Consider the following 26,441-nt stretch of genomic DNA (forward strand, 5'->3'; position numbering starts at 1 on the left):
GCTTGGTGTGGCGTACATGGATGTGTCCTGACTGCATATGTAATGCAGGATGTTGGACAAGGTAAGATGGGGACATTTTTTGCAATTTTTAAAGATTTGACTAAACTAGCAGGTAGCCCCCTGTAAACTGTGCAAGGAAAGCAGCTAATTGCTGGCAGCTCAACCTGCTATCCAGCAAAGGTGGGGTGAACAACAGTAGATGAATATTTTATTTCAAGTTGTCCCTTTGGAGTGATCAGATCCACCTGAAAGTTAGTATAGTCGGTATAAAAGAAGCAAAGGAAAGAATTATCAAGAAATTCAGTGACATCATTGTGCTTTGCAGATGTCAAACCAAACCTGTTTTCTGAAGAAAAAAAAAAGAAAGAAAATCCCAAATATTTACGGTGCATTTTCACTGGAACATTTTTTGGAAACTTAATTTACTCTAAACTTGACTTCTGCTAGAAAGTATGTTAAACTGGAAATTAATACTTGAAAAGATTTAAAAATTCAATTAAAAAGATCACCAAAATGACACATTTCTCATAAAATACATTAATCTTTAAACCAATATTTTTTTTGTGAAAAAAAAAGTGGTAAATCTATTTCTTGCTTAAAGTATTAGCTCTCAGAAGTAAAATTTTATGAGAAAAGCAGTTAATAAATAATACAGGTAATACCTTTTTTTTTTTTTAAACTATGTTGTACCTTTCTAGTATTGAGAGGGAAAAGTACACTTAAGAAATGCAATGGGAAATACAGACTTCACCTGAGACCTGTAAAATTTATTGTGTGCTTTTTCAGAGCTGCTGAAACAAAGCAGAGGCAAGGCGAGATGCTGCAAAAGTGGCTCTGATCAACCCCCTCTTCCATGAATCGCCTTGTCACAGGTTCACAAAGGAATTCATCATGGAAAGTGTTTGAGAGTCTGTTTCCTCAACCAGCATAAATGCAAAATGACACTTAAGGAATTTTAGTGTAGTACTTTAGTTTAGTACTGAGATATGACTGTGGTTTATTAATAAAATTCACCAATAGGATTATTAGAACCTCTGCAAATATATCTTCAGTGTTAATCCAGGTAACTCAGAGTTTGTGTGCTTCTCTACTATGTAGGATGATAGCAGTTTAGAAGATTGCCAGGGGGAAAAAATCTCATGAAGATTTTGTAGGCAGAATAAGTAAGACCTTGTAGGCAAAATCAAAGTTCTACTTAGCCTATTGTCTCCTCTCTAGCAGTGACCAACAGAGCACACGTGAAAGGTATTAATGAAGGAAATCTACACGATTGTTATTCTTCAAAACTGGTAAATTTTCATGCAGCTGACAAAATTCAAAGTTTTACTGTTTTTTCACCACTGTTCTTATAAAGATTGTCCAAGCCGATTTTGTGCTTAATATTGTCGTATTAAAACATCAGTTTTGCAACTCTGTGTTAACCCTTGAAAGTTGCTTAGATTTGTTTTCTCTGGAGATTATACTTAGATAAAATTTATAGCTCAGAACAATACTATGTAACAAATATCATCTTAGGGTGTTAGAAATCTCTAAAAATGAAAGCAGTAATTTGCTAAAAGACATCTCTAGTGGATTCAGGAAAGCTTAATTGAATTCCTCTCATGTTTGTATTTCTGATAAGTGTGGAAAAGATTTTGAAAAGTTTAGAAACATTACTGTTTCCTTGTATTTTGTGAGATGATCTGTAGTGTTCATCTTCTGAGTAAAACACCTTGTACTCATAAGATATATTTGGGAAACATGTAGAAACAGATGACTGCAAGACAGCCTGCTCTGTGTCTGTTTTACAGATGAAAGGATGGTTTCTTTTCCAGCACTGTAAATTTTATACATTTTGGAGAGACAAAAATCCATAAAAATTAGGAAAACTATAGTATGATTTATTTTTGGTGAAATTTAAAGGGAGTTTTGATTTCAGTAATTTATATTTTTTTATGGAAATGTTTGCGGTAAAAGGTTATGTACTTTACAGAGTTCTGCTTGGATTTCCTTGGGGATATTTAAAAGCCAGCATAAATATTTCAGCAGCAGGGTGTTAACACTACAGTGTTCAAAACCCATACATTAACTAGAAATTCAGTGGAACCATATTGGGTAGAAATCTGTTTAACTGTGTCATTGAACACCTAGGGTCATCCAAGGAAATCTGTCCCAAATTATCTCATGTTGCTTTTCTAATTTTCCCCCCATAAGAGAGGAGAAAGAACGAGCTTAAGTGAAATTTTACCCCTTGCTATACCTGGTTAATTCATGCAGCTATTGGATTCTACTGAAAATGCAAAAGCAAAATTATGGATCATTTCATCAATATGGCCATAGAAGCACTTTATTAAGTGACTACATTACTGTAGATGTACTTTATGAGATGCAAAACCTGCACAGTCAGAATTATCAATGCGGTGATAAGTATTCCTGCAAACTAGAGAGAAATTATTTAACAGAAGGGGCATTTTGTGGATTCATCGCAAATAATTATGTTTAAGACTTTAGACAGATGAGCAACAGTATCACAGGTAAATCCCGGAGCCAGGAGATAGACTCTTCCATACATACATTAGCAGGACAGGTAAGATCAGATGAAAGGCAGCAGGGCATTAACATCAAAATATATACTGCTGAGCCACCAGTCACTCCCAGTTTATTTTAGAAGTGCTCCAGAGGGATGCTGCTCTGGTTCACAAGAAAAGCTAAGAACAGCTTCAAAATTTTAGCCAGTCATTTTAGGCTTATTATAGTCAAGTTATGTTTGAGCTATGAAAACAAGAGGAATATTTTATCTTTTTGACTGAGGAGGGATAAACAGGTCTGGACAGAATAAAGCAGATTTTTTTCCTTCTTTTCTGCTTCTCCTCATTGCCAGTCTTGTATTTTCTTCCTGTCTTCACACCTGGCAAAAACTTTTGTTAATGCTCCAGAACCAGATACATCTCCTACATAATTTTCATTTCTGTAAAGAAATGGAAAATTCCAAATTGCCTTTTTTTCTCCCATAAGCGTGTGTCTTCTTTACAATAATGGCATTCTTTATTGGGTGGAAAATACTTCAGAGCATTTTACAAGCTTTGCGTTATCATTTTCCTGGGCCCTTCTCCCGCTCTCTTTGTCATCTTTCATTATCCATCCCATTATCCATTGCTGGGATAACGCTTTCCTTCTTTTTATCCTCCTTTATTGGTACAGATGAGGGTCTTATTTCCACTGCATGCCAGTGCTGAGATATTTCAGAGCATGTTTGAGCCATAGCAAACACCAAGTTAGAAAAGCCTCGCACAATTCACTGACTTATCTAGTGAAATTGAATAAATCAGGCTCGAAACAGCCTGGCTAGATAGAAAAGAAGGAACTCTGAGTAGGTAGTGTGAAGATCACGGGCAAGAGGAAAAGCATATCAGATAAACCAACTCAACTGTATCAGGAGAAGAATGATTTGAGAAGGACCAGTAGGATCTCTGTAGTGGAGCTAGCTGAGCAAGCCTCTAGAATGATGAATGCTTACTGAAAAGCAAACATTAAAGCATTTTTGGTTAATCTCTCCTTTCGTCCTTCCCTTTAATCAACAGCTCACTAAGTGATTTAGCACTCTTATTTGCTGTCATTGTAGGCAGACTGGCAAGCATCAAATGGCATCAACAACCCTAATGTTCAATAGATCAATGTTTAAGGAGAAAGAAACCAGAGTTTATGAATTGTCAGAGTCCTTTCAGAGTAATCAGATGCTATACAAAATGTTGGTAAAATGAATAACAGCCACAGTAACAGTGATTGACAAAAAATGACTCCCAAACTGTTTGCTGTGGAAAGAAGCAGAGGGAGAGGCATTAAAAATGACTCAATTTTGCAGTACTAAAACATGTCCGTAGTTGTAAAATATACGTAAATACATCATAACCAACCACCTCTGTTCTAATCACATCCTCTTATTTCTTCCCTAAGGGTAACCTAAAGGATGCTGATGACCCAAGTACTAGTATTGGAGCCTATCATTACATGCTAGAATCAAACACTGGAAAAACTATGCTGGAATTTCAGGTATAAGGATGACAGTCCACCTTCCGCTTCATTCCCATTTGAATGAAACACCTTAGTTTCATGACTAATACCTAATAAAACTCATGGCATTTGAGGCATGGTGAGGATATTGTGATGATGAAGAATGAGAGAAAACTGTGTTAAAATTGGATTTGAATGATTAAAAGCTAACTTCAAAACTCCCCTACAGTAAGTAAAATGGCAACGTCGTGTGACTGCTATATTAGAAAACAGCAGTGTTCCCTTCTGAATCAAATATCATCTACATAGTGCTGTACTTAAACTGAACATTTGATAAAATGGCCTGTCTGATTCCAGTTCCTAAGGAAAAATAACAAGCTAAATCTACGTTATTGGAGAAAATATTGTGGACATTAACCTTACAATAGGTACATCCGAGAGAGAGAGCGAGAGCACACCTGTCTTCCTGCTCTGGTGTTCCAAAGAACAATCTAAAAACACTGAACATAAGTGAATGAATTGCCATTCAGTGTCTCATGTAACACATATAAGGGCAAATATTCTTGTAATGCTGGTCATGTCAGAAGGATGGTGACCACCTCTGGTGCTCTGACAGAGCCAGCCTTTTCAAAGTTTTGCTTTGGCTGAAAGAAGTTTGATACAACCATTCAGGTACACTGAGGCACTAATGAAATCTCCAGGCAGCAGTTTGTTTACAGCTTTCTAAATAACCAAATCATATTTAATACCTTCACCCACAGCTTTTCATATAGGTACCAAAGTAGATCCACATATTTCTGAGTCAGTTTGCTTTTCTTCCATTTGATGAAGTGTGAGTTGAGCTGACGTCAAACAAAATCTCAAACTGCCTGCAGTATAGTGTAGGGTTATACCTTTTGTTAGTGAACACAAATAACTGGAAGTACATGATATGTTATGGGGACAATTCTACTTCACCTTACCTGAACAAGCAAGACATGGCCACACTTAAATATCAAATGAGTACAAAGGGGGATCAAAATCAGGAAAGTAATCTGAGTATTCATAGACCCCAATTTGAACTGTGTGTTTCTGGAAACCTATGTATTTTACCCGAGTTGCAACTAATACCTCACAGTGACATGTCCAACACAGTGTGAAAAGTGATCCTATGGGAAAGGTTGCCATATTTACTCAATATTATAAGTAACCATACTTCACTGGAGATGCAAAACATTCAGGAGAGTTGCTGTTGCCTAAGTTATGCCTTTTTGAAGTCCTGACCACCCTCTCCTGATCCCAAGATGCAATTCATCCAGGGAAGGAAACCAACAGAAATTTGAGACATGACCAAAGACTAGTTAAAAAATCAGGCCTTTAACACTCTTGAAATACAAAAAACATTTAACCGAGTGAGATGCTTTAATCTATGAGTAGAGAGTTTTGTGCAAGAAAATATGTTTGTAAAACCAAATCCAAAAATATCCCAATTAATTTTAAAGACCTTTCCTTCCCACTTTGACCAGTAAGCCAAGAAGATTTAGCAATTGATCCAAAATCCCTGTAACAGTGCTACAAACAGAAATGGATGAGCAGCCTTCCCAGGGGAAAAGATTGATATCTACTGTAGACATGTTAAAATCCAATGGTAAGTAAGAACTACCCCTCTATTCCACTCTTGTGAGACCCCACCTGGAGTACAGCCTCCAGCTCTGGAGTCCCCAACAGAAGAAGGACATGGACCTGCTGGAGCGTGTCCAGAGGAGAGCCACAAGGATGATCCCAGGGCTGGAGCACCTCTCCTGTGAGGAGAGGCTGAGAGAGTTGTGGCTGTTCAGCCTGGAAAAGAGAAGGCTCTGGGGAGATCTCATTGTGGCCTTTCAGTACCTAAAGGGGGCCTACAGGAGAGCTGGGGAAGGACTTTTTGCTAGGGCACGTAGTGATTAGGACAAGGGGGAATGGCTTTAAAGTGGAAGAGGGCAGGTTTAGATTAAACATTAGGAAGAATTTTTTCTCTTTAAGGGTGGTGAGGCACTGGAACAGATTGCCCAGAGAGGTTGTGGAGGCCCCATCCCTGGAGGTGTTCAAGGCCAGGCTGGATGTGGCCTTGGGCAACCTGGTCTAGTGGGAGGTGTCCCTGCCTATGGCAGGGGGGGTGGAACTTGATGATCTTCAAAGGCCTTTCCAAACTAAACCATTCTATGATTCTATAAACTAATACAACAGGTTTACAGATACAAGCAAATCAGAACAGAGATTGAAGAACCCTACACTATTTCCCATTAATTAATGACTTTCCAAGAAAATCTACACTTGTTTCTGGGTCCAGGGAGTAGTCTGAACTAGTACAGGTATATGCTATTTTAGAATGCGTATGTGTCTCTCCCATACCTCCCTCCACTTCCCCTTACCATCCATCCTAGGCCTCCATAGCATCTTGGTTTCACTCAGGCAGAATGATTTTAGAAACATTTCTGGTTTGGACCAAGAAATTTTAGAAATCTTAAATGTTGCAGGATGAGAAAACCATTTCCATCCCAGCTCTAGTCAGAAGTATCCCAGATGTAATTACAACCCAGGAAAGGATCTAGTTCAGAGTTCCTAGATGCAGGCAAGTGTCTGAGAGTTGTCTAATAGTACCTACTGACCCATTAAAATGCATCAACTATGGTTCTGTTGAAACAATTCATCATTTCATGCATTTACTGTGACATATCCATTGTGTTTCACAAAAAGTTCAAAATGCTTAGAGGTGCTAGCAGCAACATTTGCATTTAAGTAAAAATGGCTACATTGATAGTTGTAATAACTTGATTTAAGGATGCTGGGTATCTGCCCTATTAAAACATTGTCCTAACAGAACATTTTCATAGAATCATAGGAAGGCAGAAGTTGGAAGGGATCTCAAAATATTATCTAGTTCAACCTTTCATGGGAAAAGGAGCCTAGATGATCTTATCTAGCATCCTCTCCAATCCCATCTGGAAAACTTCCAGTGGTGGGGATTCTACCATGTCACTGAGGAGGTTGCTCCAGTGACTGATCATTACTGTAAAAAATTTCTTTCTAGTATTAAGATGAAACCTCTCTCAGTGCAACTTGTACCCGTTGTCCCTTGTCGTCTCCATGTGGCTCCTTATGAAGAGAGAGTGTCTGTTCTCTTTGTAGCCACCCCTTAAGTACTGGAATACTGTGAGGAGGTCCTGCTGAGCCTTCTCTTCTCCAGGAAGAAAAGACTTGACTCTTTTAGTCTTTCCTTATACACTCTGTCCATCTTCGTGGCCCTTCTTTGAACTATATTCAGTCTATCTAACTGCATCTTTTTTGAATTTTGGGGACCAGAACTGAACACAGTACTCCAGGTGTGGCCTGAAAAGCACAGAGTGGAATGGGATGATCACATGTCTGTGTCTGCTAGTGATGTACAGCAGGTCAGCCCCTAACCTGTACTGATGCATGGGGTTATTCCTCTCTAGGTGCAGGACCCTACACTAGCCCTTGTTGAACTTCATTATGTTTCTCTCTGCCCAACTCTCTAGCTTGTCCAGGTCTCACTGTATGGCAGCACAGCCTTCTGGTTTGTCAGCCACGTCACCCAGTTTTGTATCATCAGCAAACTTTCTGAGGGTACACTCTGTCCCCTTATCCAGGTCGTTGATGAATATGTTGAACAGGACTGGACCCAGTACTGACCCCTGGGCAACACCGCTAGTTACAGGCCTTCAACTGGACTCTGTGCTGCTGACCACAACGCTCTGAGCTCTGCCACTCAGCCAGTTCTCAATCCACCTCACTGTCCACTCATCTAACCCACACTTCCTAAGCTTACTTATGAGGATGTTATGGGAGACAGTGTCAAAAGCCTTGCTGAAGACAACGTCCGCTGCTCTCCCCTCATCCACCCAGCCAGTCATGCCATCATAGAAGGCTATCAGATTGGTCAAGCATGATTTCCCCTTGGTGAATCCATGCTGACTACTCCTGATAACCTTCTTTTCCTCTACATGCTTAGAGATGACATCCAGAATGAGCTGTTCCATTGTTTTTCTAGGTGTGGATGAGAGGCTGACTAGCTTGTAGTTTTCCGTGTCTTCCTTCTTGCCCTTTTTGAAGACTGGCGTGACATTGACTTTCCTTCAGTCCTCAGGCACCTCTCCTGTTCTCCATGACGTTTCAGATAATGGAGATAATAAAGATAATAAATAAAGATAATGGAGAACAGCTTCACAATAACATCTGCCAGCTCCCTCAGCACTCGTGGGTGCATCCCATCAGGGCCCGTTAAAGCATCTGCTTTTTCTTTGTCCCTATTAGTGAGATAACCATCTTCAACAAGTGTTGGTCAAAAGTTTTTTTTAGACCTCCTCTTGTTATTAACGTACTTACAAAAGCCCTTCCTGTTATCCGAAACAACACTCTCCAGTTTCAATTCTAACTGAGCTTTGGTCTTTCATGTCTTCTTCCTGCATGTAGGAACCACAGCTCTGTAATGTTCCTGTGAAGCCTAACGTTGCTTCCAGAGATCATCATACAGTTTGTTTTTCCTCTTGATCTCCACAAGGAGGTCCCCTGTTCAGCCAAGGTGGTCTTTTGCTCCTCTTGCTTCACTTACAACACAGTGGAATTGCCTGCTGCTGTGCTCCTAAAAGGTGGTTCTTAAAGACTGACCAGCACTTGTGGACTCCTAAACTCTCAAAAGCAGACTACCAGTATACTCTGATAATTAGCTCCCTCAATAGTTTAAGGTTTGCTCTCCTGAAGTCCAGGGTAGCAACCCTGTTGTCCTTTTTTCTCATTAAACTGAAAATTTTAAACTCAACCATTTCATGATCACTGTGGCCAAGACAGCCGCCTACCTTCACATCCCCAACAAGTCATTCTCTGTTCTCAAACAGCAAGTTTATGGAGGGCATCTTTCCTAGCTGGCTCACTGAGTACCTGTGGCAAGAAGTTACCTCCTGCAAGCTTCAAGAATTTCCAAGTCACAACAGTATGATATTCCTAGTTGATGTCTAAGAAGTTGCAACCTCCCATAAGGCTACCAATCTTGAAATTTCTCGTAATTGCCTATATAACTCATCAGTGCACACATCCTGGCTGGGCGATTGGTAGTAGACATCCACTGCAACATCTGTTTTGTTTTCCATCGCCATTCTTGTAGTCCTTGATAGGTATTTGGCCACCTTTTGATAGTCAGCGTTCTTTTTTTTTCTTCTTTTTTTTTTTTCTTTTAAGCCTACTAAAAAGCTAATTTTTAAGCCAGGGTGGTCTCTTGTTCTGCCTTCTTCCTTTCCCTTTGTAGGGGATGGATTGTTATTGTGCTTCCAGAAGGCTGTTCTTGAATAACTCCTGGCACTCACAAGTTCCTTTGCCCTCCATGGATTCTTCCCATGGATTGCTTGCAGCTGAGCTTTGAGCATAATGAAGTTGGCTCTTCTAAAATCCAGGATCTTTGTCCTAAAATCCAGCTTCTTTGTTTCAGATCTTCCTTCCAGTCTCAAGGGCCTGGGATTCCTGAAGGCTAGTTTTATTAGTAAACATTGAGGCAAAGAAGGCATTGAGGACCTCGGTCTTCTCCACATCGTTTGTTGCCAGTTCCCCTACCACCTTCAGCAGTGGGAACACTGCTGAGGCAGGCAAGGTCGGGGAGGGAGGGCTAGTCTTTCTTTTGCTGCTTATATACTTGCAGAATCCTTTCTTGCTGACCTTCAAATCACTTTTAAACTCCAGGTCAGCTTTGGTTTTCCTAACCCTATCTCTGCAAGATCAGACAGCAACTTTGCATTCCTCCTTGGTCATCCAGTGCAGACCTCCTGCCTTTTCTTGATTTCCACCTTCTCACGATGGATCTTTGCAGAGCTTAGAGGAGCGGATGTTTGAATATTAGTCAACTCTGGAGTCCTCATCTCTCTAGGGCAATATGCCAGAGGATTCTTCAAAGCAGATCTCTGAAGAGTTTGGTCTGCTCTTCTGAAATCCAGAGCTGTAGTCCTGCTTCCTCTTCTTAGGATGCTGTACCCCACTCCCCCACTCCCCCTATCTCACGTTCACTGTAACCAAGGCTGCCTCCAACTTTCATATCCTTGACCAGTTCATCCTTGTTCATAAGTATCTGGTCCAGCAAAGAACCTTTCCTTGTTGATTCTTCAGTAACCTGTGCCAGGAAATTGTCACCAATGCACTCAAGAAATCCCCTAGATTGCTTGAGTTCTGCTCTCTTGTCATTCCAGCAGATATCAGGGTAGTCTCCCCTCCCATGAGGGGAGGACTGCCTTATCTGGAGTTAGGTGGTGAAAGGGGGCATAAAATATGAAAGGGTGAGTTACAGGCAGACAGATTAGGTGAGAAAATACCAGAAAACTAGAGATAACCACAGCCATGAAAGACATACACAAGATATATGCAATGGTACTTGCACCTTTTGTGTGGGAGCCATCACTGGATGTTTTCAATTTTGGATCTCACCTCTGTTGAGAGTTAGATAGAGGGCTGGGACTATTAGGTGACTAGGGAATTGCAGAGTTCAAGTGTTGGTGGTGCCAAGGGCTGCCAAGGGAACATGAGTGCCAGCAACAGATTTCAGTGCTGACACCTTCTGTGTGGCCGCAGTCACTGGATGTTTCCAATTTGGGAGCTAGGCTCTGGCAAGAGTGAGAGACAATGAGGAGAAAGTTAAGTGCCTAGGCAAGAGCAGAGTCACAGTGTTGTGGGGGTTGTGGAAGCACTGCCAAGGGAAGGTGAGGGCCAGATCAGCTTTCAACCCTGGCACCTTCTGTGTGGGAGCAGTCACTGGAGGTTTTCAATTTTGGAGGCTGGCACTGGCAGGAGTGAGTTGCAAATGTTAAGTAGCTGGGCAAAAGCAGAGCCCCAGTGCTGGTGGGGCTGTGAAAGAGCTGTCAAGGGAAGATGAGGTCCAGCAAGAACTGTCTGTCATGGCACCTTCCATGTGAGAGCAGTCACTGGACATTTTCAAATTTGGAGCTGGGCTCAGGAAGGAGTGAGAGGGTGCTTGGACCATTAAGCGGCTAGGCAAGTGCAGAGCCCCAGTGTTGATGGGGCTGTGACAGCACTGCCAAGTGATAGTAAAGGCAAGCAACAGCTTTCAACCCTGGAACCCTCCATGTGGGAGCAGTTGCTGGATGTTTTCAATTTCCAAGGTGGGCTTAGGCAGGAGTGAGAGTGAGTTTTGTTACCTTTACATGGCTAATCAAGCTCAGAGCTCCAGCACTGGGGGCGCTGTGAAAGGGCTGCCAAGGGAAAGTGAGAGCAAGCAACAGCTTTCAGTCCTGGGACCTTCCATGTGGGAACAGCTGCTGGAATTTTTCTATTTGGAGCTGGGGTCTGGCCAGAGTGAGAGACAGTGAGGGGACTGCTATGTAGCTAGGCAGTAGCAGATCCCCAGTATTGATGGGGCTGTGAAAGGACTGCCAAGGGTTATGTTAGGGCCAGCAACAACTTTCATTCATATTCACCTAATGGTTCCTCGCTCTCACTCCTGCCAGAGCTCATCTCCAAAACTGAAAATGTCCAGTTACTTCTCCCACACAGAAGGTGACAGCACTGTTTCTGGCTCTCACCTTCACTTGGTAGGGCTTTCACAGCCCCACCAACACTGGGGCTCTCCGCTTTTCTAGCCACTTAATGGTCCCAGCTCTCTTTTTTCAGTTCTACCAGAGCCCAGATCCAAAATTGAAAAGATCCAGTGACTGCCTCACCACATTTCAGTTGCAAACACTGAAAGCTGTTGCTTGTCCTCAGCTTCTCTTGGCAGTGCTTTCCCAGCCCCACCAAAATTGGAGCTTTGCGATTGCCTAACCACTTAATGGTCCCACCACTCTCTTAGTGACCACAGCACAGCTCCAAAATTGAAAACATCCAGCAACTGCTCCCATACAGAAGATACCAGCACTGTAAATTATTGCTTGCCCTCACTATCCCTGGGAAACTGTCTCAAAGCCCCAGGGCTGTCTCAAAGCTCTGGGGCTCTCCACTTGCCTAGTGACTTAATGGTCAAAACAACATTTCCCTCTCTTGCCAGAGCTGGGCTTAAAAATTGAAAATATCCAGCAATTACTTCCACATGAAAGGTGCCAGGATCAGAAGCTATTGCTTGCCCTCACAGTCCCTTGGCAGAACTTCGACAGCCCCACAAACATTGTTGCTCAGTGCTTACCTAGAGACTTAATGGTCAAAACAACATTTCTCACTCTTGTCAGAGCTGGGGCTCAAAAACTGCTACCACATGAAATATTCCAGAGCTGAAAGCTGTTGCTTGCCCTTCCTATTCCTTGGCCGCACTTTTACAGGTGCACCAACACTGGGGCTCTGCGCTTGCCTAGCCATGTAACGGTCCCAAAACTCTCTCTCTCACTTTCACCAGACCCAGCTCAGAAATTTAAAACATCCAGTGACTGAACCACCACTAAATGTGCCAGGACTTAAAGCTGTTGCTTCCCATCACTGTCACTTGACTGCACGTCAATTGCCGCACCAACACTGAAGTATTGCTTTGGCCTAACCACCTAACGGCCCCTACATTCTCTCTCACTCTCAACAGAGACCAGATCCAAAATTGAAAACATCCAGCAATTGCTGGCACACCGAATGTGCCAGGACTGAAAGCTGTTGCTTGCTATACCTATCCCTTGGGGGCGCTTTCATAGGCCACCAGCAATGGGGCTCTGTGCTTTCCTGAGGACTTAATGGTCAAAATGGTATTTCTCACTCTCTCCAGAGCCACAATCAAAAATTGCAGTTGTTTAGCAGCTGCTTCCACACAAAAGGTGCTAGATCTGAAAGTTGTTGCTTGCCCTCAATGGCCCTTGTCAGGACTTTCACAGCCCCACAATTACTTGGGCTCTGCTTTCCTAGCCACTTATTAGTTCAGTGTTCTCTCTCTTTCACTTGCCAGAGCCCACATCTAAAATTGAAAATGATCAGTGACTGCTCACACATGGAAGGTGCCAGGACTGAAAGTTCTTGCTTGCCCTCGCTGTCCCTTGGCAGTACTTCATCAGCCCCACAAACACTGGGGCTCTGCACATACCTTACCACTTAATGGTTCAATAGTCTCTTCCAGTCTCACCAGAGCCCAACTCAGAAGTTGAAAACATCCAGCAACTACTCTCACATGGAAGGTGGCAGTACTGAAAGCTGTTGCTGGTCTTCACCTTCCTTTGACAGTACTGTCACAGCCCAGCCAACACTGGGGATCTGCACTTGCCTAGGCACTTAATGGTCCCCAAAATCTCTCTCAATTTTCAGTGAGCCCAGCCCTGAAATTGAAAATATCCAGGGACTGGTCCCACACAGAAAGTGCCACGACTAGAAGCTGTTGCTGGCCCTCACCATCCCTTGGGAGCGCTTCAACAGGTCCACCAACACTGGGGCTCTGCACTTTCCTACCCACTGAATGGTACCAACACTCTCTCTTACTCTTGCCAGAGCCCAGTTTCAAAATTAAAAATATCCAGTGATTGCTCCCACACAGAAGGTGCCAGCACTTAATGCTGTTGCTTCCCCTCACTATCCCTTGGAAGCCCTTTCACAGCCCCACAAACACTGGGTCTCTGTGCTTGTCTAGTGACTTAATGGTCAAAACAACACTTCTCACTCTGACCAGAGCCGCCAGAAAGGCGGTGGATGTTGTCTACCTGGACTTCAGTAAAGTTTTTGACATTGTTTCCCACAACATTCTCCTGGAGAAACTGGCTGCTCATAGCTCGAATGGGTGTACTGTTTGCTGGATTAAAAACTGGCTGGATGGCTGGACCCAAAGAGTTCTGATGAATGAAGCTAAATTCAGTTGGTGGCCAGTCACAAGTGGTGTTCCCAGGGTTCAGGATTGCGACCTGTTCTCTTTAATATCATTATCAATGATCTGTATGAGGGCATCGAGTGCACCATCAGTAAGTTTGCAGGCAACACCAAGTTAGGCAGGAGTGTGGATCTGCTTGAGGATAGAAGGGCTCTACAGAGGGATATGAACAGGCTGGGTTGGTGGGTTGAGGCCAATGGTATGAGGTTCAACAAGGCCAAGTGCCAGGTCCTGCACTCGGGTGACAACAACCCCATGCAGTGATACAGGCTTCTTAGGGAAGAGTGGCTGGAAAGATGACCAGCAGAAAAGGACATGGGAGTGTTGGTCAACAGCTTCCTGAGTATAAGCCAGCAGCGAGCCCAGGTGGCCAAGAAGGCAAACAGCATCCTGGCTTGTATCAGAAATAGTGTGGCCAGCAGGACTGGGGAAGTGATTCTCTTCCTGTACTCGGCATTGGTGAGGTCGCACCTCGAATACTGTGTTCAGTTTTGGGCCCCTCACTACAAGAACGACATTGAGGTCCTGGAGCATGTTCAGAGAGGGCCAACAAAGCTGGTGAGGGGTCTAGAGCACAAGTCTTATGAGGAGCGGCTGAGGGAACTGGGGTTGTTTAGCCTGGAGAAAAGCAGGCTCAAGGGAGACCTTATCGCTCTCTCCAACTACTTGAAAGCAGATTGTAGTGAGGTGGGGCTTGATCTCTTCTCCCAAGTAAGTGATAGGACAAGAGGAAATGGCCTCCAATTGCACCAGGGGATGTTTAGATTGGATATTAGGAAAATTTTTTTCAGTAAAAGGGTTGTCAAGCATTAGAACAGGCTTCCCAGGGAAGTGGTTGAGTCACCATCCCTGGAGGTATTTGAAAGACTTCTAGATGTAATGCTTTAGTGGTAACTTGTTAGTGCTAGGTTAATGGTTGGACTTGATGATCTTAATGGTGTCTTTCAACCAAACAGATTCTATAATTCATGATTCTACGATTCTATGATTCTATGATATTTGGAGCAGAAATATTACAAGTGTGTACCTGCATGTATATTTTTAGTTCAGTGCTATACCAGTATTTCAACAGACAGTTGGGAAATCTGTTGAAGGTTTGTGGGGTTTTATTGACAGACCAAGACACAGACTGGACTGCTTCTCTAGGAGCAACGGTGGCATCTAGTGGTTAATAATAACGTTCCCCTGTCTGTGTTCAGTAAAGGAGTGAAACCCAGAATGCCTTGCCAGTTAAAATAAATACTTGATATAATAACTTATTAAGATGGGTATAGTGAGTTCATGTCTATATGGCTTGTTACATGTTATAATGCATTTTATAACAATATTTCACCAATGTCACACTGAATGCATTTGGAAGAAATGAGAGAGACCAGGGCCAGACAACAGCTTCAAACGCTTGTCACATAGTTTTGTAACAAGAATTGGACTGGAAATTAGAAAATCTACCTTCTGTCCACTGTATTACGTGTTTCTTATTATAAACTTGGGGAATACTCTTAACATTTTCGGGTTTTCTCTTGTAAAAAAGGGGGGAAATGCCATGTCCCATTTCACCCTTGTAGTTTTACAGCCTCTGATCAACTTTTTAGACACGTGGCATTTGGTGAAGGAAGGGCAGAAACACAGGGGTATTATTGTCCTTAGTAGTACTTTAAAACTAAAATAATATTTTTTTAGCTCTAGAAGAAGTGGCCAATCTTTCTTACACAATGATCCCAGCAGAAGCCAGAGTTCAAACAGGTGGATATAAACTTCTCATTCCCACTTTACTTTTTTGAAAGTCATCCTGGCCATACAGAACTGAGTTCTTTTGTCTTGAACAGTCACAAAGCCCCGGACTGAAGGGGTGGTCAACACATCTGCAGCGTCAGAGAGGAACAGAGCTGGTTTTTCCCAAACTCATTCTCCTATGCCTTAGTAGTAGTCCTACTACTTTTCCATCTCAGGTGCAAGTCCAAAGCCACCAGTGATAGATTGCTAGGAATTATTAGTAGGCTTCAAAGTCAACACTGGACAAAAAATAAAGGAAGATAAACATGAAGTGCATTCTTGGATGTTTTCACTCAACTGGCTTGCTGAGATATCTGAATATGATGGTGACACTGGAGCTGCAGTTTGCAGATTGTACCTATTGTGTAAAGGGCATCTAAAACAAGATATCCCTAACACCACTCACAATCTCTTTGCAGCAGCGGTAGGTGAAAAGCACTGACTAAGCTAGCCGCACTTCATGTGAGGCTGAGGGTAAGCTGGGAAACTGTATCTTTGGGCACAGTCTTTAATCCTGCTTATCCCTGTCCTGTGTCAGTCATCTCAAGAAACGATGCTTTAACAGTATAGGTTGATCAGCTGAGAGCAAGCAAGACCCGGAGCAGATTAGAGCTGAACAGGGAAGAGAAAACACCCAATTTAATTGCACTGTGGGCAGAAAGGAGCGCCCTGAACTGAATTCTGTTTCAGCTTTATTTTGCTCAACACCAGATATCCTACAGAGACAAATAGGTCTGTTGGAACAGCAGGATTTCTTTTTGGCATTAGTAACCAGTTGCTAAAACATGCAATATGCCAGCTGGAAAAGAAAAATGAAGCACAGAAATTAATTGCTCCAGTTGTATTAGAGCTGTCACTTTGGATAGGACTCCTGAGCTGTAACTGTGCCAAGTTTTGCTCTAAAGAGAGCTTTAGTAAGATGAAATATAGACACAAATATAGGCACACATATCAAAGATCAAGTAGTTGTTACACTATTGGTTGATAAAGCAGCTTAGTGCCATTGCAGCTAAGAGGCCATATACTTGTGATTGCAGGCGTGATGTGTGTCTCAGCTTTCCATATGAGTTTTGTTTTTATGTGCATTGGTATGGAAGTCATATAATACATGGTTCCCCCAAGGCATACCAAAATCAACTTTTACATATAATTAGGTTTTCTATTTAGATTTTGGGGTATTAAGGACAGGTTTAGAGAATTTCAGAGACAGAAAACATTTTCAGCTATCTATTTTGTGTTCTTTTTAAGAGGATCCTGGTAACATGTGCGAATGACATGCCCCATCCTTAGGCATGACTTCAATATGTGTTGTAGCAGTCACTACAACCAACTTGAGCTCTGTTAGGGAGTTCAGCAAGAGTGATGGAGATGAATGCCATTTTCAAAAAAAACCAACAAAGTCTGAGAAAAATGGTGACAAACGGATCTGCTTGATGCAAAAAAGGAGGAACTCAAGACTGATTTATTCATTATTGAAAGGACTGGAACTATTAGTATCACTAATCAGACAGGACTCAAAATTTTGCAGTAGGGTCTCAGTCTTTGAAGCCAAACCAAAACTTATTTCACTGGTTTTTTCACTTTCATTCTTTAAAATATCACCAGGAAGCAATGACTATTTCCCTTTTAGGTGTGTGAGGTTACAGAAAATTTACACTATTTGGCTCTAAGTGATAGAGTGCAATGTGCCCACCCCACAAAAAAAAGGCTAGCATGGCCCTCTGAAAAAGAGAAAGACATTTCAATTGTCTTGTAGAGAAAACTTTGAAAACGTGAAGCTAGAAATTCCCCTTGGGAGCTGCGATGGCATATGTGGCAGCCATAGCAGAAGGGGGCTGTGAAGATCTGCTGAGTGCCCTGTGGACAAAGGCAGGAATATTCCCCTGGGGAAAGAAGGCTAAATTGCAAATTTCCCTTTATGAACACACCAACAACCTAGAAACCATTCCTCAAATATAATTTATTTTATCACTTCCATTATTTTGGGCTCTTTCCAGATGGCTGGGACCAGGGCACTTCAGGAGTGATACAGAGAGGTACCATCTGGCCACCCAAAGGAAACGGCCACACAGAGTCCTGCGGGAGGGCATGCGCACCTTGTCTTGGCTGTACTGACAAGTCTGACTTCAATGGCTGTCAAAGCTTACCCTCTGTATCTTTCCTTGATCAATCTTTCAAAAAAGTGAGGGTGGGGGAGGGGAAGCCAACAACCAACCAAACCAAACTGTGTGAGGCTGGAGATATACCTGGAGGCACAGCTGTGCAGTACAATGGGAAAATATTTGAGGGGGGAAGACAACCCTTTTCTCCCTATTCCTGGGACATTGACAGTAAACAACACTTGATATTATTACCCAAAGAACTTTTTATATGGAAGTCAGTGGTTCAAGTCTATTATTAGCTATATTTGTCTTTATTTCACTAGTAACAGTAAATAAGCAAGCAAGGGATCAGGATTCCTTTGCCCTTGCTGTGTCTATATCCCTAATCACTATTTTTGTCTTCTTTCATTTAGGTAATCACCACTAGGAATAGAGTTCATATTTGTCAGCTAACAACTTTTTTCTCTTAGCGATATTTTAAACAGATTTCAGCTATTCAGCAGCTAGTGCAATCTCAGGCCACATCCAATAAACCACGTCCTGTCACTTGCAGCCTTTAGCTGCTGCCACAGTAAGAGAGCTGATTAACATGCAAAACCAACTGATACTTAAATCAATAATGATAGCTCATAAGTATTTTCCTTAGACTAACTGAACACACATCAAGATCCCTGCTACTACCTTGTGAGTGGCATTCCCCAAACAACATAAGACCAAACAATTTATTTGCTGGAAAGACCATTTTCTAGAGGTCAGCCTCCCTATTCTGATGTAAAGGTACCAATCTCAATTCATCTCATACCCTGTTTTTTCCCAAAGTGTGATTTCCTGAGCAGAGGGGAGGCAGCGGATTCCTTATCTGTCTCTTGCAACTTCAAACAGACAATTACAGATTCTATTAAAGATTTAAGATTTGCCGTTCTCTCTCATTTATTTAGCTTCACTCTTTTAATCCTAGGACAGGTGGAAGAGTCATATCATCACCTTCAATACACTCAGTGATTCATCTCTTCTGTTTTCAGAGTTATATTTGACAGCCTCTTCACACTGAAGAGTGCTCAGTGTGCTGCTTTATGCCTAAACACTAGCTGCATGATCCAATGTAAGGAAAAGAGTTTCCTTTTCAATGAAGCTGACATTAGCGTGGGGGGTGTTCTTATTTTTTGCATTAGAGGAGAGCCCACCACTGACAACTGTTTCAGCAGAGTGATACATTACAGAATTGGCAGGCTTGAATAAGCTCAGAGCCCTGGCAGGCAAAAACCCTTTGGGAGGTAAAGGAAGTGAAAAAGTAGTTCCTCGAGGAAACAATGGCAGGGCTATGAGAAAGAAATTTCCTGTTACGTGCATTTCTAGTGCACCCACTGTTATGTCCAATAACAGACCAACCTGACTTAATCGTATATTCTTTGTTGTCTTAAATAAAATAAGGAAGCATGCAGAAAGTGAAAAATAAGCCAAATTACTGAAGACAAGGATGAAAATTTCATCAAGCATCCAGGGACCAAAAAGACGCCAGATAACCACAAGTGTCAGAAGTTACAAGAACTTACCCTGTAGGCACACAGAAAGTGTGTCAGGAAAGCAATGAGGCCAGAGGGCATGCATGTGAGCACTTTCTTTCTTTCTTTTGAAATGCCATCATAGAATCATAGAATGGTTTAGGTTAGAAAGGACCTTGAAGATCATTGAGTTCCAACCCCCCCATCGGATTTTTAATTTTCATTAATTTTCACTGAAGAGGCTATTTATGATGTGGCTGATAACACAGTATGTATCAGCACCAAAGACATAAGAATTCAGTTTAGAATCGTAAAGGAAGACACCAGAGAGAGCCCTTACAAAAGTTAGATGTTGCTGTGGTTGGCTGAAACTGCAAAGCTTCCTCTTAGGTTGCTTGGAGAACTGGGAAGCAGCTGTAAAGCTTCAGGTTATCTCAGGACAGTGAGTTTGGTGAGATGCTAAGAGAACGGAACAGGACCACTACAACTTCAGTGTTTAAAAATGTATCAATTTGCCTAACTATGCCTTCTAGAGAGAATAACCTGAAACAAATCCATCATTTCGTTATGTAAAACATAACAAGAGCTGAGAGTGGAAAGCTTTCCTGAGCAGCGCTTCACAGGAGGCTGTGCTTGGCCCATCTCTGCATCTCCGTTCCTGACAACAACAAAAACATGTCATGAAACATTAAGGTGCTTCATATAATCAAACTAGCATTTCTCAAACATGACCCAGGTTCAGTGACTCAAAAATCCTATTAGAGCAGGGGAAATTCATAATATCATTCTTCATACCAATTCTTTTACTCCATTCAGATTTTTCAGGTCCTATACTGAGACTAACATTGAAAAATAAGAGTCTGCACTGATGTTTTTATTTTATAAGCCTTCCACCTTAGTTCCGCTCAGGAGCTCCCATCTGCTCTCTGTTTAAGCTCAAGGGACCACCCTTTCTCTTTCTAGTTCCACTTGGTTCCTCTGTGGTACTTCTACACTTTCCTGAAGTTGGACGAATTTTTCCAAAGATTTCTGTTGAGGTTTCTATATGGAGGCCCTAAAGCCCTGCCAGAGCAAGTGATTTGCTGCCATATCAATGCTGTAACTCGCCACTCTCGCAGCCTGTGCAATAAAATGTGCTTGTGCTTATTTCTAGCAAGCTTTTTCTGGTACATAGACAGCAACAAATTCTTTCCAAAAAGCTATCTTCCTTGGCTGCCATTTCCCTATCTAGGTCACAAGCATAGTGCCTGCCATAACGTATTTTAACAGCAACCTCCAGAAGGAAAGACACAAATAAGTTTAGGTTTTTTGAAATTTTTATTCAAGGTGTGGAATATCACAATGTGTTAGGAGAAAAGGATTGGTTTTATATTTGCAGGTTTTGTTAGCCATAAGTTCTGTCAGGGTGCATTTCAAACCAAAAAATCTTTAATTCACAAGAGAAAAGTTAAATTATTTTGTTGAGTTTTTGGGGGTTTTGGTTGTGGGTTTTTGTTTTTTTTTTAATTTTTTTTTTCTTCATGTAAAGCCTGGAAAGAGAAAATCAAAGATCAGCTGTCTAAAATTGGAGATTAGCATTTTTCTTCCTGGTTCTTCTGTTATTTCTATCTCAAAAAAAAAAAAAAAAAAAAGCATTAATTTAAGCTTTGAAGGAAATATTAAGGATTTAAGAAACTTCAAGAAACTGTACAATGCAACAGCAATCACACATATGTTCCCTGGTTTGCTGCCAGTATTTTTATCAAGGGAATAGCTGTTTGCTTAAGGCTTCACTTTTATTTTAACATACATTACCATCTGAGTATTCTATCTGTAGATGGAGAGGTTATACTAAGGGGAAAGCAAATTTATGTTATGTCACCAAAAAAGTCATTTTCTAACGTAATAGAGCTTATCACCTTGTTTAGTGTGTTAATATTCTTCTGGAAGAAAAAAGTGGACGTAAATTAGAACTTAACCCTGAAATTACAATGCATAGCAGTTACAGTAAATTACATTATAAAACTAATTTGTATATTCTCCCGTTGTTTTTTTTTTTTTTTTTCTCTTTTGGACCTCCAAAGCCAGAGGTCTTAGAAAGCAGAACTAGGTTGCAAGGCAGAACAGACTGCCGCTTGGTTACTGAAAAACACTGAGAGTACCTAGGTTTTTGGCATATTCTGCTAGCGTAATTAAAGCAGAGGAAGATCTTTGTTTATGAGCATCCTGTCGAATTACTCAGAACTCCTTCATTTTATTTTTTTTTCTGGAATGGATAGTAAATAATTTTGTGCTTTAGTTGTTACCATATGCATGAAGTGACAGGTGTAAGATCAGTCAAAATTATTCACCTCTTTACGGAGTATAAGGAAGAAAAAAGAAAAATACACAAACATCTACTGCTTTCTTGTTGGAAGCAGCACGGTGGTAATTAAGGCAGTGTCTCTGTGCCAGTCAACTTTCAACTCCTGCTGCATTCCTACAGTTGCTCAGGAGCAGGATCCACTCACCCAGGAGCTGGGTGAGGATTTAGCGACAGCCAGAGCTGCCGACTCCCAAGGAGTCCCAACTCCCCACTTCTCAAAGTGGCCCTGGACAGTTACTTAACAGCGTCTGGTCATCTGCATCCTGCCTGCGAGAGCACCATGTTGCAGAGTTCGTCTATTTTCATCAGCATTTACTAATTTATTTTGCAGTCTGTTTATTTAAATGCATAATGGCCACTTTTTGAGGTCTCTGGCCCTAGCACAAAGCTGTAGATAACTTTCAACTGGCTTTGTTGCAGCTGCTGGTGCATCTTACCTGCAGCTGGCACAACACTGGCTGAAGTAGTTCAACATAGTAAGCCAGTCTCTAGAGAATATTGAGTTGCCTGTGGGGTGAATACGGTGCACTGAAAGGGCATGTCAGAGGGACAAAAATCTACTGAATGATTTTGAGATTTAAGTGCGCTTGCCAAACTTGCATACTGCCAATGTGCAGCAGAAACACAAACTGTCTTGTGTGGGAAGCAAGCTGTGGATGTAGCTGGCTCTGTAAACTTGAACTTTGGCAGGTAACCAAATATGCTGTTGGCATATTCGGATAGAACCAGGATGGACCAGTAGGGGTGGAGCTAACTTTGTGTCAGAAAAGAAACTTGAGAAGAATTCTGTAACTAAAGGATGTAAAAGGATGATTTATCTAACAACAACAGCAGCTCTGCTGAAATTAGGGACAACAACTTTCTGGGCATCCTGACATCCTTTCTGAATATCATGTATGAAAGAAAAAATAGACAAACTCCTAAACTATGGAACACTTTTATGAGAAGGACATTATTCTGATTCATTAGGAGGAATCCTCATCCCAAGTCATTATCCAGTTTTAAAGGCATAGCAAGAAACATGATTCCTAATAGAGGGGGAAAATAGGCAGGGAAAGCCTCTGGGACTTTAGTATTTGTCAATTAAAGTTTGCTATACCGCTGTATATATTAAGTATATGTTAAGGACAGAATTTAGCTCTTTTTAGTTTGTATAACTTTATAATAGATGCCTTCCTCCTCATCTCATTGATCAACAGCTTCATCAAATGGATTCTGTTGATTCTTCAATACTTCATAAGCATGCATCAGCAGTTTATTTAATAAATACTAGATATGTAACTGATTTTGAACACTAAATAACTCCTGATAATTCACAGAAATACATACCATTTTGGTTTTGGTGAGCTTACACAGTTTCTTACCCTTATGGTTCGCATCACTGTGCTGAATAATGAATGCAAAATGGATTAAGAAAAACAACAGCAAAAAGAAGTTTTATTTTCAGCAAGCATTCATCCTCCAGTTATAACATGTAAAAACATTTGCAGGTGAGAAAGAGGGGTTTTTTTCAGCTGTTTAAGAGACGGGATGCCATCTCTCTGGAGTGCGCTGATTCCACTGGAAGTTACAGCAGGAGCAGGCAGAGATGGCCAACGCTGCCTGCCTGGTTTCCCCCAGGTGTGGGAGCCCCTAGCTGCCAGCTGCAGGGCTGCCCGGCTCCATGCCAAGATGCTGCAGCACCCAACTCCTTCACTGAGCTGCCCGTCCAACAGGCAGGGACCCTGCACCCATGTGTGCCCTGGGCAGCCCCAACTCACAGCTGTGTGGGAAATGCAGCTTCACAGACTTCTGCATAATTCAAGGATTTGTTTTCAGCTGCTAATGAGTTACGCAGAACAACATCTCAAAAGGCCACTTGCTCACATCTTCTTTCCCAACTGGGCTTACCAGTGGAAAGGGATGCTCAGCACAGATCCATAACAAGAAAACTGAAGTCATGCGATGGTCTCCAGCTGGCTGGCACCTTAGCTGTTTTCCCTTGCTTCTTGATTGCTAACCTTCCTCAAAGAAGGAGCAGTAGCAGGTGTTAGCAATGCTTAACAAGGGACTAACGCCATCTGTTTCACAAGTACTCTGGGTCTTGTCTGTCTTAGTATACCCTAAGTATTGCTTATGAGCTTCTTAAGTAAAATTGTTCTTGACATTGAAGATTTTCTGCTCTGGATGCTGGAAACACCACATCACCTGTACCTTAGGAGGTAAAAGTTTCACAGGGCCAATGTTTTTTTCAAGTGTGTATACCCCCCCCCCCAAAATCTATCATACATATGTATGTATAGATGCGCAGGTAGGTATACATATACATACTTACATGTATATATACATACGTATGCATGTATCACCAAACTTCACTGGAAAATGCACTGTAACCTGGGAAGCCCAGACACTTGTTCTGAGTAACTATGAAGGTGAAGTTTGCCCCCAAATCCACAACTGGGCAAACCAGTTATGTGACTGAATACTGAATGGGGTTACTCCTAAGAGGGGGGGTGGGGGGAACCAAACCAAAAAAGAAGCTGAAAATGCACTGGACAGCATGCCTTGAGCCAGCGGTGTATATGACTTGAGGCTTTGAGAAATGTCCAAGGAGTCAAACAAACAGAGAGGTCGCTAGCAGCTCCCCACTGCCAGGATAGAGAGCGAGGAAGGCCAGGCACATTCACAGCTTCTAACTGGCCCATTGTCATGATCGTTACAACTAAACTGAGGGGAGCAGGCAATAACCTACCCTGATGGAAGGAGATCTCACTCAGAATGGAAGCATGTTTTTTGGTGGTAGAGTTGTCATGTGAAAACAAGGTCATCGACTCCTCCCATGTCACAGGGGTATGGACACAGCACTGAGGAAAGTATCTGACGAAGGCACGTACAGTTAAACGTAGTCCATAAGGTAAAATTTAATGGGTGTCACTTTATAGATCTTACCCTCATACCTTTATTTTTCTTTGCCAAGAAAACTCTGAGGAAGCTGATTTCTCACTTCAAAGTCAGACATACCTTTATCTCCTTAGTGAATTCTTCTCTCCATCAGCAGTTACGTATTGCAACATTCACTTCCACACAACATTACTGCTATAAACTGTAGATTTTATTCATTTGTTTGGTACTGCCTGGGCATTTGATGACTTCCCAATTTAATGCACTGGCATCCAGGCTGCAAACAGTATCTTAACTCCATTTGCTAGGAGAGCCCATTCTTCTCTGGCTTCCAGTTTTATATAATCTTATACTTAGGCCTTTATTACTTCAAATGTTTTATATTTTTATCCATATGCGCACAGCCAGAGCTGCTGTTGTATCAGCTCATTCGATTCTAAATGCCTTGTTCAGGATTTATTCTTGTTATAAATATAGATCACTTTCTGTGTCACATTTCAACCAGGGACAAAGCCTGATTTAATGTCATGGCTGTCTCTTTATCCTCAGCTTAATCTTAACAAATTAGGAGGCTTTCACTTTCCTTTCTCATTATTTTTTTTTTAAATGGTCTGATTAAAAAGCTCTCTTACATTATACTGTACTGAAAACTGTGCTATATGGTGACTTAATATTGCAGGCATCTCAGAAGTTTTTATGGAGTGCAATGAAGATACAATAACTTATCAGACCTTTAAAGCAATACAGACTATTTCAGAGCAAAATAGGGCTGTTTGATTCCTGATCTGAAATTTTCCCCACATATGGTGGGGAAGCACATATGGTTCTGAAATTCAGTGCAGTTAATCTTAAGGAACTGCTGAAAAAGGAGAAAAAAAGGAGCGAGAAAGGAGCAAAAAAGGAGCAAAAAAAAGGAGAAAAGAAAAAAGAAACAGCATTTTTGGCACCTGACTATGTAGATTACCCACATGCCGATTTACGAATACTTGGTTCAGCTCAATTCTCATAGAGATGAGACAGCATTTATGACATTGTTCACAAAAACCAAAAATACCTGATGCAAATTTAAAGATTGAAGGCCCCGTGCTTATTTTATCCTAACAGCTACTTTTACAAGGCATAGAGTCTTTCCCTTAGCAATTTACCACTAACAGTGCTAGCCACGCACAAAACATTATTCACTTACAGCTTCTTCCACAAAACCATCCTTCATCATCTTCACTATGATGGATCATCTTTATCACTTCCCTTTTTAATGAAGCACCAAGTTATTTAGAAGAGAGAGACACAAACAGCTGAACGCAAAATACTGCTTCAATGTATACATTTACATGTGTGTTTTCAGTATTCAGTTATGCCTAGAGAGAAGAAGCTTCAAAGGCTGAACATTCACTTCATATACCAGACCCATGCAGGCATTAAAAAAGAGAAGTCCACCAAATTTGAAGCAAATAAGCCTGATACCCAGTAGGTTTGTGCTGTGTGTGGTACAACAACCACGTGCCATCATAAAACTCTCTGCCTTCCACCTCACCTCCACACCCCTTCCTCCAACAAGACTAACCTTACCACACGCAAGGAGGATCCCCACAGATGAACTCACTTACAGCTACAACAGTTTCAATTTACTGCAGCAGCTGCAGCAAATTGGTTTCTGAGCTGAAAGTGGCCTTTTGGAGAACTTCCAAGAAGAGCACTATCGGCACAGAGGAAGCCCCATTGGGAAACAAGCTCTCTTTGGGAAGGTTGGTTTGTATGCTGGGTTGTCTGTGAAGCTAGGTATGTGAGTGGAAAAAATAATGCACACCAATTCAGGATTTGCACGTTCTCCTGAAAATACAGCATGTCATGCTGCTACAAACCTGGGACAAGAATTAGCAGGGCTCATTCATAGGGCTTTAAACTAGGTTTGAAGGGGGATGGGGATGAAACCAGGATTACAAATGTGGTGCCTGGGAGCAGCATACCAGTGCTTCTGGGTAAAAGCGTTAGCAAGGTCTTGCAGTCCGTCTCAGTGACGGCAGGGGATGGTGGTTTGTGTGGCAGCAAAGACA

The 26,441-nt window shown here is 41.8% G+C and overlaps 1 protein-coding gene across 1 annotated transcript in view; it reads left to right on the forward strand.

Annotated features, from left to right (window-relative positions):
• LIX1 (Lix1 homolog (chicken)) overlaps window positions 1-26,441 on the forward strand; it is a 50,700-nt gene that overhangs the window by 17,505 nt on the left and 6,754 nt on the right. The window contains 3 exon segments of the mRNA XM_009889714.1: window positions 787-933; window positions 3,934-4,029; window positions 25,733-25,854. Coding sequence (XP_009888016.1) covers window positions 787-933; window positions 3,934-4,029; window positions 25,733-25,854 — 365 coding nt within the window.

This window comes from Charadrius vociferus, unplaced genomic scaffold (assembly GCF_000708025.1).
Source record: "Charadrius vociferus isolate BGI_N301 unplaced genomic scaffold, ASM70802v2 scaffold377, whole genome shotgun sequence".
In the NCBI taxonomy this organism is placed as follows: domain Eukaryota; kingdom Metazoa; phylum Chordata; class Aves; order Charadriiformes; family Charadriidae; genus Charadrius; species Charadrius vociferus.